Below are 13,505 nucleotides of genomic sequence, written 5' to 3'. Positions count from 1 at the left end.
TAGATAGATACTAAATTATCCCGGCGCTTAGCCTTACTCAAGTTAGTGAAATTTTACATTTAACCTGCTAGACATGTGTCACCCGCGTGTGTAATCATATATTTAGATTAAAAAAATCTACTAATATAATTAGTTTCCTTAAGGATATTTTTCAAAATCTAAACTAAATGATGATTTATTTTTATTTAATTGTATTAAATTGATTTACAGTTTTTTAAAATAACTCAAAATACAAGCAAAATCAAAGAAATTTACATATCTCCAATTTTAAATTTAAGAGAATTTTTGAGAAATACCCCTTTTATTTTACCTTTTTCAAAAATACCTTTTTTATCTATCCATTTTCAAAATACCCCTGTTTAAATATGAAAATTATAAATTTTATATGGTTTATAAGGTACTTCTTTATAATAACTAATCATGGAAGATTCAATACAAATATTCTATATTGTTTTCAAAAGCTTTAAATCGTTTTCACAAGGTTTTTAAAAGGTTTTATAAGCTTTTTAAAAGGTTTTTATAAGTTATTTGTACACTACTTATGAAAGATATATAGAATTTTGTACACATACAAAAGTAATTTGTGGGTATATTTATAAACTGACACACATAATTGGATAGATTTCATCATTTTTAGTGGTTTTTTTATAAAGTTTGAAAAGGGGTATTTTAAAAAATAATATTTTTATGGACACAACTTTACACCATTAAATTAAATTTCTAAATTAAAATTATTGAGTAGATATTATTTTTTCCAGTCAATCCTTTTTAAAAATAAAAGGTTACTAATGAGTCCTTTTGACCTTAATCGTATATCTATAGGGAAAAATTGACCGAATTTCAAAAAAAATTAGGTTTACATAGGTAGGTAAATTTAATATCTTAATTATTTAGAATTTAAATCAGATTTCTTGTTTAGATTTTTTATTTGAGAAATCTTGAAGATTTGATAATATGTTAACTGTGAAATTAAGAACATAATTGATATACAATAGTCATATATATTAAGAAACTATATATGAAATATCAAAAATTAGAATTTGCAAATATTTAGATATTTATTTTCAATATTTATTATTATAAATTAGTTGAAAATATGTTAAGCAATAAGATCTAAAACCAATTTGTTTCGATAAATATTATTCGAATTTAAATGTGGACGTTTGTAATGAAAATATATTTAAATTTGGAAGAATTTCAAAATTCCCCTTTTCGGGAAAACGGGGAAAATCTACCCAAACTATTCCCAAAGGTATTTTCATACCCAAACTCGCATAATCTAAATTTTACAACCCAAACCAGCTTTCAATTCAAATAACCAACCTGAACCATATCAAAAAATTTCGATTTCAACCTCGACGTTAACAGTTTCCAAGTCTAGTTCTCTTGGTTTTTACATAAGCTTAAGCTTGATTGTCCAAATCTTTAAGATGAGCGGGGATATTTTTCCGCCAAATATTTTCCGCCTAAAATTTCCAGCCAAAAAATTTCTGACAAAATTTTCTCGCCAAATTTCCGACAAAACATTTCCCGCCAAAAAAATTTCCGCGAAAATTTTCCCTCAAAAACAAGTTTTTGCAAAAATTTTCGGCCAAACTTTTTTTTAAAGGGTTTAAAAGGATTTTTAAACGATGTACAAGGGTTTTTAAAGGGATTTACAATATATTTTAAATGGGTTTTAGAAGATTTGTAATGATTTTAAAGGGTTTTAGAAGCTTACAAAGGTTTTTGAATGGTTTTTGAAGGATTTACAATGGGTTTTAAAAGATTTTATAAGTTTATACCGGTTTTTTAAGGATTTACAAGGATTTTACAAGATTTTCAATTCATTTTATAAAATTTAGAAGGATTTTTAAAGGGGTTTTAAAAGGATTTACAAGTGTTTTAAAGGCATTTGTAAGGATTTAAAAATAGTTTTAAAGGATTTACAAAGATTTTCAAAGATATTTACAAAGATTTAATTTTTTTTAAGGATTTACACGGGGGTTTAAAGGGTTTTAGAAGTTTACAAAAGTTTTTTAAAGGGTTTACAAAAGTTTTTTAAAGGGCATTACAAGGACTTTAAAATGGGTTTTAAGGATTTACAAAGGTTTTTAAAGGGTTTTAAAAGTTTACAAAAGTTTTTATTAAAGGATTTACCACGGTTATAGAGGGTTTAAAGGGATTTACAAGTGTTTATAAATGTTATAAAATTATTTACAAAGGTTTTAAAAGGTTTACCAAAGTTTTGAAACTGGTTTTGGATGATTTTAAAATACTTACAAGGTTTATTAAAGGTTTATTAATGGTTTTAAAAATATTTACAAGGTTTTTTAAAAGGTTTTTTAAGGAATTACGGAAAAAATTTGGCGGGAAATTTTTTGTCTGAAACTTTTTGTCGGAAAATTTCGGCGGGTAAATTTTTATCAGAAATTTTTGGCGGGAAATTTTTCGGAAGGAATATTCTTTTTGTTGAAAAGAATATTTCTTTCTTCATCATTAGTAATATTAAAAAGGTAATTTAATAATTTTGTACATTGAAGACGGTATTTTTGAAAATTGACACCTAGAGAGGGTACTTGTAGAAAATAATATCATAAGAAGTTATTATGATATCAAAATTCAAGGGCAAATTCCCCTTTTATTTAATATGTTGTATGTTGTGTAGTATTAGTTTTTATTTTGGCATTGAATTTTGATATCATAATCAATAAAAGTTACAAATTATAAGGTCTGATTTGTAGTTTAAATTAAAATTAATTAGTACAAAGGTTTATCAGTGTAGGGGTGATTTTGTTTTATCCGGAGGGGTTAGATGTGAAATGTTAGTTATACTTACAAATGAAATTGTTGGAAAATCAAAAGTTTTTATTTTTTTTCTAAAAGTTAATATAATTTTCATAATTCATAACATAATTATTGTGTAGTATTATGGTGGTTAAAATGTAGAGAATTTTTGAGAAATGTCCCTTTTGGTCTACCCCTTTTTAAAAATACCCCTTTTCCATTTATTTTTAAAAATACCCTTTTTCAAATATAAAAAATATAAACTTTTATATGGTTTCTAAGGTACATCAAGATCATCATTACTACTGCGAGACTAAATCCAAATATTTATAAGGTTTTAAAAAGTAATAAACAACATTTATAAGGTTTTTATAAGGTTTTTAAAAGGTTTACATGGTTTTTATAAGGTTTTTCTAGGGTTTTTAAATTATTTTTAAAAGATATTTATACGGTATTTATGAAATATATATGTAAATTTACACACATATAAAGATAATTTGTGTCTTTAAATATAAGCTTTCACATAGTTTTTGATAAATTTCAAAATTTATAGTGATTTTTTTTGATAAAACTAGAAAGAGGGGTATTTTTAAAAGAGAAAAATATTAATACTGCCATGTACAGTGACCAAACTCTTATGAAATGCCATTTCTATAAATCCCTTCTCCCGCCTGCCACAAGAGGTATGTAAAAAGATCAACATATCCCTGGATGAAATGGGCTGCTCTCTCTTATGACTGATCAATTTTTTTTTTCATTATCTCTTTCTCTTTTTCATCTTCTTTTTCTTCTTCCAACGGACAAACTCCGGCGGACCAAATCCGGCGGACGAACTCCGACAGACCAGATTCGACATACCAGATTCGACAGACCAGATTCGACAGACCAGATCCGACGGACCAGTTTCGACAGACCAGATCCAGCGGACCATAGCAATTCTGGTCCAGATTCGGCAGACCAGATTCGACGTACCAGTTCCGACCAACCATAACTCCAGCGGACGAGTTATGGCAGACCACAGTCGGTTCTGATGAACTATAACCAGTTCAAGCAAACCAGATTCGACGGACCAGTTTCGACAAATCAGGAAGACGAGTACCGATAGACCAGATCTAGCGGACGAGTTCAGGCGGACCATAGTCAGTTACTGGCAGACCATAGACCAGATATATTTTTCGGCGATGGACAATACATTTTTCTGTAGATGGACAAGATTCGGCAGATCAGATGTAATGGACTAGATTTTGTGGACGAGATTTTTTTTTTTTTGTCTATCGTTTTTTTGTCTCTGCTTCTTCGCCACCCACAACTTCCACAAAATCTCTCTATTTGTCCTTCATTAGCACCCACCAATTTGTACAGATCTGGTTTACATTGTGCCCATAAATAAATCAAAAGTTATTTGTGTCATTCTATAGAACGTCCACAGTGGACATGCATCGGAGTTAGAGGACACGCATCAGAATTGTCTCTTGAATTCTGTCAAAGTGAGTTTTCGATGGACCACATATATTTTGTCCATCATATATTACTTACTCGTCCGTTATTTTTGATATGGTCCATTATCCACAGGATATTAGGCTATAACCCATCAATTAATGGTTATTGCTGCCAACAGAAAAAGCAAAATTCCACTCTCCAATGCCAAGGGCAAAATCGTAATTGTAACTCTTTTTGTGGCATGATTTGAAAGAAGTTTTTGTTAATGGCAGTTTTAGAAAATTGAGTTTCCAAACTGGCATTCTAAACAAAATTCCCTTTTTAAAAAGTGGTATTGGAAAAAAGATATTTTTGAAATTCCACCTAAAATGTAAGGAGAAAATATAAATTATTTAGCCCGTGATACAACGTAGATTAAAAACTTATATTTGGTTTAGATCACATTTTCATTAGTTCAACATTTTTTTATAATTTATACAAAAATAAGGATTCTTTAACCTGTTCTAATATATATGATCTAGGTTTGAACCTGCAGTACACTGTAGAATAATGTTTGTATTTTACAATTTTTATATTAGTGAAGGGTATGATATGTTGGTTTATCCGAAATACTAATTTATTATAAAAATGTGCTTTTAGGTTTTTTTCAAACAGAAAAAACCATTTAAACCTTTTTAATTGTATAAAAAAAATTATGAATATTATTTCAACACTTATAATTATTTCTAAGTTATTTATAAATTATATATCATAATACTTGTTATTTAATAATTGAAAAATTATTTTGGAGAAAATTTTAATTTATGTATCATAATACTTATAATTTAATTTAATAGCAAATTTTAAAATTATTTATTTATGTTATAATTGAAAGGTAAAACAATAAAATACGAAACTAACTTATTATTATTAATATTATTATTATTATTAAACACCTCTAAACACACACAAAAAAAAGTCATTGTGGAGTTTAATGAGCGACCACACCAAAGTCCAAACACATACTTTTCTTCTCTCCTCCTCTCTTAATATTTTAAAGCTCAAACACCAAACACATCAATTTAAAGCCCACCAATAATCTTAATCTTTTTGTTTTTGTCACTGATCGAACGTGAGACGTGAGGATCCGTTTTTTAAAAACGGGTGACGTGCGGGTCAATTTTCAATTGAATCAAAATTTTGATTTTAATTGAGACACTTACTTAAATTACCCTTCCTAATTTCAATAAAACTTCTCTTTTCTCAATAATTGATAGAAAAATTCCATAAAAATTTTCCGTCTAATTTTAATTTGGAAGTTTAATACCCAATGTTATTTGGTTGGAAATAAAATGCATGGTTTATTAATATGTTGTCTATTAATACATCAAGTATATAAAAATTGTCGAATCGAAGAAACCGCTTAACAAACGATAATCAAAATGACAAAATCACTAAACCGGAGTTAATAGAATTATACTAAACTTAGGGTTTATCGATCCCAATTTGATTTGGGGATAGCAAAGGACAATGCAGTCTTTGGATAACCTCAAATTACCCGTGTGTTTAGGGATTAGTGATTTCGTCAACCTCGGTTTAGTGATTCCGTCAATCCGATTAAGCGGTTTATTCGATTCGACAATTTTTATATACTTAATGTATTTATAGCCCAAAATTTAATAAACCATGCATTTTATTTCCAACCAAATAATATTGGGTATTAAACTTCTAAATTAAAATGAGATGGGAAATTTTTATGGAAGTTTCCCAATAATTGATAGGTAATTAGGGAAATTTTGGCCATAATTTTGAAATGTTAAATGTATACTTCTCTTTTAATAAGAGGATAAGAGGATATGTAGATGGTCGACTTGTTCCTGTAATTCTTCCGACTCGTCACGTTGCCACTTAACATATAATTTCAACGAATCTCAAGCTGACGTTTTAAAAAGATAATAGCAAGTCAAATAGACATGTAGTCTAATAAAGTTCTTGTGTTAACTTATCTTGTAATAAGTTCTTGTGTTAAATTTATACACATGTAATTCTTCCGACTTGTTCCTGTAATTCTTCCGACTCGGCACGTTGCCACTTAACATATAATTTCAACAACTCTTGACATTTTGTTTAACGATTTCAAGCTGAAGTTTTAAAAAGATAGACAAGTGTGTATATAGTCTAATAAAGTTCTTGTGTTAGAATTTGTCGTCATAAATAAATTATTAACAATGTAAGAACTTGTCTCCAAGGATAAATTATATACTATAGTCTTAGCAAAACAAATAAATTATATACTATAGTTTGTAGTCTTGAGGAAAGAACGTGGTCGATCAAATTGACTAGGAATATATATACGACGTCTCATTATATGATGTGTTGCAAATCAGTCGTATAAAATTCAATCTAACAAAAAAATTTTCCAAAAGCAAAAACAAAATCACGATGGCGACATCTTTTGACTCTTCTGACGTCAAAGCAGATGTGTTTATCAATTTCCGAGGAGCTGAGCTGCGTACTACCTTTATCTCCCATCTCTATACAAGATTGCGCCGCAATGGGATCAACGCTTTTATAGACTCTGATGAACACGCTGGCCAAAAACTCCAAAACCTTTTCCAAAGGATTGAGGATTCGAAGATCGCGCTGGCGGTTTTATCGAGTAGGTACACGGAGTCACATTGGTGTTTGCAGGAGCTAGTTAAGATGATGGAATGTAGTATGAACAATTTATTGGTCATTCCAATCTTCTACAAGCTGGAGATATCCACGGTGGCAGAGCTTAAAGGAGACTTTGGTCTACATATGTGGAATCTCTGGAGGTTGCCCAGTCGCGGTCGTGATCGAGACAACCGTATTTTTAAATGGAGTGAGGCTTTGAAGGATGTTCTCACCAGAAAGGCCTTGGTATTGCCAGCAACCGGGTATGGATTAGTTTTGATGTTACTTTCGACTTTTCATAGGTAGAATCAAAATGAACGAGTACGCTAGTTCGACGTAGAATTATTCTTAGGAGAGATACTAGCTAGAGCATGCCCATTGTTGAAAACACTTACCATCTCCATCTGATAGGTCCCAATCAAAAGCTTATAAAAACAATAGGCTTTAAACATTTTCCATATATTTTATCATAAGATGTTATGAGTATTTATACAAATTAAGGATGAGCTATCTAGAACCTAGAATATAGGAGATATACATGAATCAAAGATTTTACATAATCTACTCAAACTACTAACAATAATAAGATCACTTATTATATTCTCATTCTTTTTAACCCTATCTTAACTGACTCCGGTTTACTTCGGTTATGCTCTCATCACCATCGCATAAATTTGGATTGGTGTCCTAACATAATTTTAATTATGAAATATTATAATTTTAAGAAGTAGATAGAAAATATTCCATGTTAGAAGGAAATATTCTGTGTTAGAAGAAATATTTAAGAGAATTTTGAGAAATACCACTTTTGGTGTATTCCTTTTCAAAAATACCGTCTTTATTTATTCATTTTCAAAAATATCTCTGTTTAAATATGAAAAAATATAAAGTTTTATATTGTTTATAAATTACTTCTATATAATAACTATTACTTGGAGATTGGATACAAATATTTTATAATTTTTAAAAGGTTTTAAATCGTTTTTACAAGTTTTATTAGGTTTTAAAATGTTTTTTAAAAGATTTTATAAGGTTCTTAAAAGGTTTTTTAAAGTTAATTTTTACGCTATTTATGAAAGATATATAAAATTTTATACATATATAAAGGTAATTTGTGTGTATATTTATAAGTTTACACACATATTTGGATAAATTTGAACATTTTTAGTGGTTTTTTGGATAAAGTTTGAAATGGGGTATTTTTTAAAACTGATATTTGAAAAAGAGTATGTTTTAAATTCTCCCAATAATTAACTAGAAGATCTTTTACAGGAAAAAAAAATTATTTGCAAGTATTATACACTAAAAGGGTGTATTCGACCTTCAATTTTCTATTTTAAATAAAATAATTAAATTGAAATTATGTGAATATTGAGAAATTGTTAAGATTTATTATCAAAAAATTTCAAATCCCATCTAGTGGAAAAATTAGAAAAAATTCATATCATAAAAGGCTTAGAAAATTTTCATTTAAACTTAAAGATAAGAAATCGCAGATTATAATTAATTTTTAAAAATAATCACATATAGTTAATTTTATTCTTTTTGTCTTGCAGTGAGGAAGACGATTTCTTGACTACGATCGTCCAACATGTTAGAAATGCCCTAACCCAACTTAAGGTAGGGGGAGGAGGAGGAGGAAACCCTAGGCCCCAAAGGTGTCTTAACAGAGCACCGATTGCAAACAATAATGAATCAGAGGATCAACGCCTTAAGCAATTGGAAGTAAAGTTAGATGTGGAGTGCAATGATAAAGAAACTCGTATTGTTGGAATCGTCGGGATGCCTGGAATCGGCAAAACCTATCTGGCCAAGAAACTCTTCGACAAGCTTGAGAAGAAGATCAGCCATTGTGTGTTGATCGAGTTCGACCGTGAGAAGACACAGCAGCAAGGATCAGAGTGGCTACAGAAGAAACTTGTGGAAGGTTTACTTGATGATATTCAAAATTGCACTGATACAAATGCACCTGAGGCCTTGAAAGATAGCTTAATGGACAAGAAAGTCGCAATTGTGTTAGATAACGTGAGTGACAAGAAACAGATCGAGCTTGTGGGAATTTGCGACTGGATTAATAAGGGGAGCAGGATAGTCATCACTACATCGGACAAGTCATTGATCGAGGGACTAATCTATGATCTTTTTGAAGTCCCTGGGTTGAATGAGAGAGACGGCTTAAAGATCTTTAGGGATCAAGTCTGTTGTACTCAAGAAGAAAATTTCATGGAGCTGTCTAGAAAGTTTGTGAATTATGCAGGTGGAAACCCATTAGCTCTCGAGGAATTTGGTAAAGAGCTTTCCGGGAAAGACGAGGTTCACTGGGAAACAAGACTTGGAACTTTGGCGCAGTGTTCCAATCCAAAGATTAGAGAGAAGTTAGGAATCTGTTACGATGAACTAAACGAGCAGCAGAAGAATGCGTTTCTTGATATAGCTTATTTCTTTAGATCACAAGATGAGAGTTACGTTAGAAGCTTACTTGATTCTTATGACTTAGAATCCGCGGAATTAGGACAGGAATTTAGAGATCTTTCACACAAATTCTTGATTGGCGTGTGTGATGGCCGAGTTGAGATGCATAATCTATTGTTTACCATGGCTAAGGAGATTGTTGAAGCTACTGCAGAGAAATCAAGACTGTTGCTGTCGAGTTGTGCAGAAATTACTAATGCGTTGGGACTCAAAAAGGTGAGATAAAAATAATTTAAATTTATACAAACGCAGACTTATATATACATATATGAAATTTAATACTTCTTACTTGATCAGGACGGAAAAGACAAGGTTAGAGGAATCATCATAGACATGTCAAACATGGAGGAAATGCCCTTGAAGAAAAATGCTCTTGTTGGTATGAGCTGTCTCCGGTACGTAAAGGTGTACAATTCTCTTTGTCCTACACACTCTGAAACTGAGTGCAAGTTAAACTTACCTGATGGACTTGAGTTTCCAAAAGATAATACTGTGAGATGTCTTCATTGGGTGAAATTCCCGGGGAAAGAACTTCCATCAGACTTTGAACCCGCATGTCTCATCGATCTTAGTTTACCTTACAGTAATATTACCACTGTATGGAGCTGTTCTAAGGTTTGTATTTTCCAGTCAATTTAAACTAATTGGGCTTGTATATATACATCGTGTATGGGACTTATGGTGTTCAATTCTTTCTGGTTGTCACAGGGTGCACCTAACCTGAAATGGGTTGATCTCAGCTACTCGAGTAACTTGAACTCCTTGTCGGGTTTATTAAACGCACCAAATCTTCTGAGATTGAACCTTGAAGGATGCACTAGTTTAAAGGAGTTACCTGACGAGATGAAAGATTTGACGAATCTTGTTATCCTGAACTTAAGAGGATGCACAAGCCTCTTGTCTTTACCAAAGATCACTATGGATTCCCTAAAGACTCTTATTCTCAGCGGCTGCTCAAACTTCCAGACATTTGAGGTGATCTCCGAACATTTAGAAACTTTGTACTTAAACGGCACATCCATAAATGGACTTCCTTCAGCCATTAGTAATCTCCATAGTCTTATCTTGTTGAATTTAAAAGATTGCAAAAATCTTGCTACACTTCCTGATAGTCTTGGGGAGCTTAAATCTCTTCAAGAACTCAAACTCTCTCGCTGTTTAGAGCTCACAAGTTTTCCTGATGTCAAGGCTAAAATGGAGAGTTTGCGGGTTTTACTGCTTGATGGAACATCAATAGCAGAGATGCCAAGCAGTATTTTTGATCTATATTTGTTGCGACGTCTATGCTTAAGCAGGAATGATAATATCCGCACCCTTAAATTTGATATGAGTCAAATGTTCCATCTGAAGTGGCTTGAGTTAAAGTATTGTAAGAATCTCACATCTCTTCCCTTACTTCCACCGAATCTTCACTGTTTAAATGCACACGGTTGTACTTCGCTAAGAACAGTCGCTAGTCCACTAGCTCTTCCTATGCCGAATGAGCAGATTCATTCCACTTTCATTTTCACTAACTGCCACGAAATGGAACAAGACTCAAAGAACGCAATCATATCTTACATTCAGAAGAAAAGCGAGTTGATATCAGCTGACCGATATAATCAGGTATATATTAATTCTTTGTGTTCTCAAGTTCCTTATTATCTATCCTCAAACATCCGTATCTAATGATGTTCCTTTGGCATTACTTTAATTTTTTCAGGATTTTGTTTTCAAATCCTTGATTGGTGCTTGCTTTCCGGGATGTGAATTACCTGCATGGTTTGACCACCAAGCATTAGGATCAGTCTTGACACTGGAGCTTCCTCAAGATTGCAATGCAGGTAGAAATGTGGGGATAGCTGTATGTACTGTAATCTCGTTTAAGGAGTACAGAGAGCAAAAAAATAGTCTTCAAGTTACGTGCAGCTGTGAGTTCACTAATTTATCCATGAGCCCGGAAAGTTTCGTTGTTGGTGGTTGGTCCAAACCAGAGGATGAGCCACATACGTTCGAGGCAGACCATATCTTCATTGGCTACACAAGTTTTTATAATATCAAGAAAAATCAACAGTTTCCATCAGCAACTGAAGTTTCACTTAGATTTCAAGTGACAAATGGTACAAGCGAGGTCTCAACATGCAAGGTGATAAAGTGTGGCTTCTCTTTGGTGTATGAGCCTGATGAAACTGAGAGCATATCTTGGGAGGCAAATCCAGGGATAGAGGACCATAGAAGCACTTATACAGAAGATAATGGTTGCCCTAGTGTAACTCCAACAACGGCCAACTCTTACATGGGGTATACCTTCATCAATTACTTTAGAAAACAACAATGATGTGAAAACTTTATGGCTGCTTCTTCGTCATACTCTTATTCTTCCTTCTTTTTTTATCATCTTCCCCACATTCCTCTTCATACTCTCAGCTTTCTTTTATGTAAAAGATTAATCATCATCTGGTTAAAAACAGAGTAAAATTTAAAACTTACTAACCTTAACCAAACATGTATCTCCATAAGCCAATGAACTAACTACCCGAACCAAAAGGTAGAGACGACGTCGTTACATAGAACGAATTTGCCCATAATTTTGTAAATATCCATTATATATGTAATGTATTTAAGATTGAAAACTAATTAACTGGTCAAAAAATTATTTAAAAAATATCATAGTAGTTTGCTATATTATCAAAGAACTTAAAAAATATCATATTAGTGAGACAAGGTATCATAATCAAAGAAAGGAATAAAGAAAAAATCAATCTCACATGGAACATTAACACAATATGGTTGTTTTTTTTTTGAAAAAAAACATTCAAGGTTTATATTTTACATAAATATGATTTAACGGGTTTGAGTTTTATGTTTTTCTTACGGGTTATCTTACGGGTTAACATAACAAAAAAAAATAACAAATATAACTTAAACATAATTTTTTTGGTCCCGCCAGTTACAAAACAATATCCCACGAGTTAAGTAATAAAAATAACAATCAAAAATAACACAATATGGTTGTTGCATATAGAAAACAGAACTAGATTGCAATGTTCTGTAAGCAGCCATGACTTTAACAGTGCTTTGTCGAGTATCATCGTTAAACCGAAGCGATCGCCATTGATACCCAAGTATCTTAAACATCTCATTCTTATCTTCTCCATCTCTAGTCATTACTTCCATATACCTTTTTTCTAACCATCTCTCGGTTTCTCCCCATGAATCTCTACTCTACATAAGATTAAATCATTATAAACACTCTCCTAAATCAAGAAACAAAAACTAAGGTTTCAAGAAACAAAAACAGAGGTTTCAAGAAACAAAAACAGAGGTATCAAGAAACAAAAACAGAGGTTTCAAGAAACAAAAACAGAGGTTTCAAGAAACAAAAACAGAGGTTTCAAGAAACAAAAACAGAGGTTTCAAGAATCTGATTTTAACTCACAGGGAGAGAAGAAGGATGAGCGACAACTGAAACGACGCCGTTTCCATTAACAGAGACAGCTCGTGAAACAGTGTGGCCTCCGTCGTGAGGATCCCACCATTCCGGCGAGTAAAACCAGTCTCCTTCGTCGTGTCCTCTGCAGAAATGGCGTACACATGACTCGATGGTGCTGCTTAGCCTTCTCCTACGCCGTGTTGTCAACGAGAAACGATGAATTGAATTCATTTGTGAAGAAGGACCAGAAGACCTCGAGATCGCCGGTAAATTTAAAGTGTGTCGGTTTGGGACTTCGGCGGCGTTTCTAGTTACTGTAAATGAAACCCTTAGAAAGTTTGGTTAACTTAAACCGAACCGAACTGAACCAAAATTTGGTTGTTCGGTTTGGTTTTGGTGGTTGGTCAGTAACCGATGGGTAATCTGTGAAATTTAGTTTGGTTAACTGAGAATTTTTTTATTAGTTTGATTCTGTTTAGCTGCTAGGTTAGACCACCTCCAAGAAGGAGTTTTAAAGAAAGACTCTAAAACTAAATATAAATCAAAATGAATTCAAAAATGCTCAACTTGTTTAAGACAAGCTCTAAAATTAGAGACTTTAGCTACTCTTTTTTATGAAGTTCACGATGTGTCAATTTGTAATTAGTTTAAAGTATATAAACTAATAAAATTTAAATAAAATGATTAAATTAAAAAAAAAAAAACTCTCTTGGTGTTTAAAAACATTTTGAGGATGTATCAGCCGGTTGTAGTACAAGTTAGCGGATTGGCTTTCTGT

General features: G+C 32.0%; 2 protein-coding genes across 2 annotated transcripts in view; one reads left to right on the top strand and one right to left on the bottom strand.

The window, feature by feature from the left end:
- Positions 1 to 13,004, bottom strand: part of LOC17880638 — a 29,983-nt gene extending 16,979 nt beyond the window's left edge. Inside the window, exon 1 of the mRNA XM_023779792.1 lies at positions 12,734 to 13,004. Coding sequence (XP_023635560.1) covers positions 12,734 to 12,780 — 47 coding nt within the window. The 5' untranslated portion in view covers positions 12,781 to 13,004. The remainder of the gene's footprint in view (positions 1 to 12,733) is intronic.
- LOC17880773 (disease resistance-like protein CSA1) lies at positions 6,628 to 11,632 on the top strand. Its single transcript, XM_006285879.1, has 5 exons — positions 6,628 to 7,106; positions 8,400 to 9,531; positions 9,613 to 9,930; positions 10,024 to 10,920; positions 11,018 to 11,632. Exons 1-5 carry the CDS (start codon positions 6,628 to 6,630, stop codon positions 11,630 to 11,632), a joined length of 3,441 nt encoding a protein of 1,146 aa, XP_006285941.1.
- Positions 13,005 to 13,505: the final 501 nt, after the last annotated feature.

Source organism: Capsella rubella, unplaced genomic scaffold (genome assembly GCF_000375325.1).
Source record: "Capsella rubella cultivar Monte Gargano unplaced genomic scaffold, Caprub1_0 scaffold_7, whole genome shotgun sequence".
NCBI lineage: Eukaryota > Viridiplantae > Streptophyta > Magnoliopsida > Brassicales > Brassicaceae > Capsella > Capsella rubella.
Note: the sequence above shows the minus strand (reverse complement) of the source record. Positions and strands in the feature narration are given on the sequence as shown.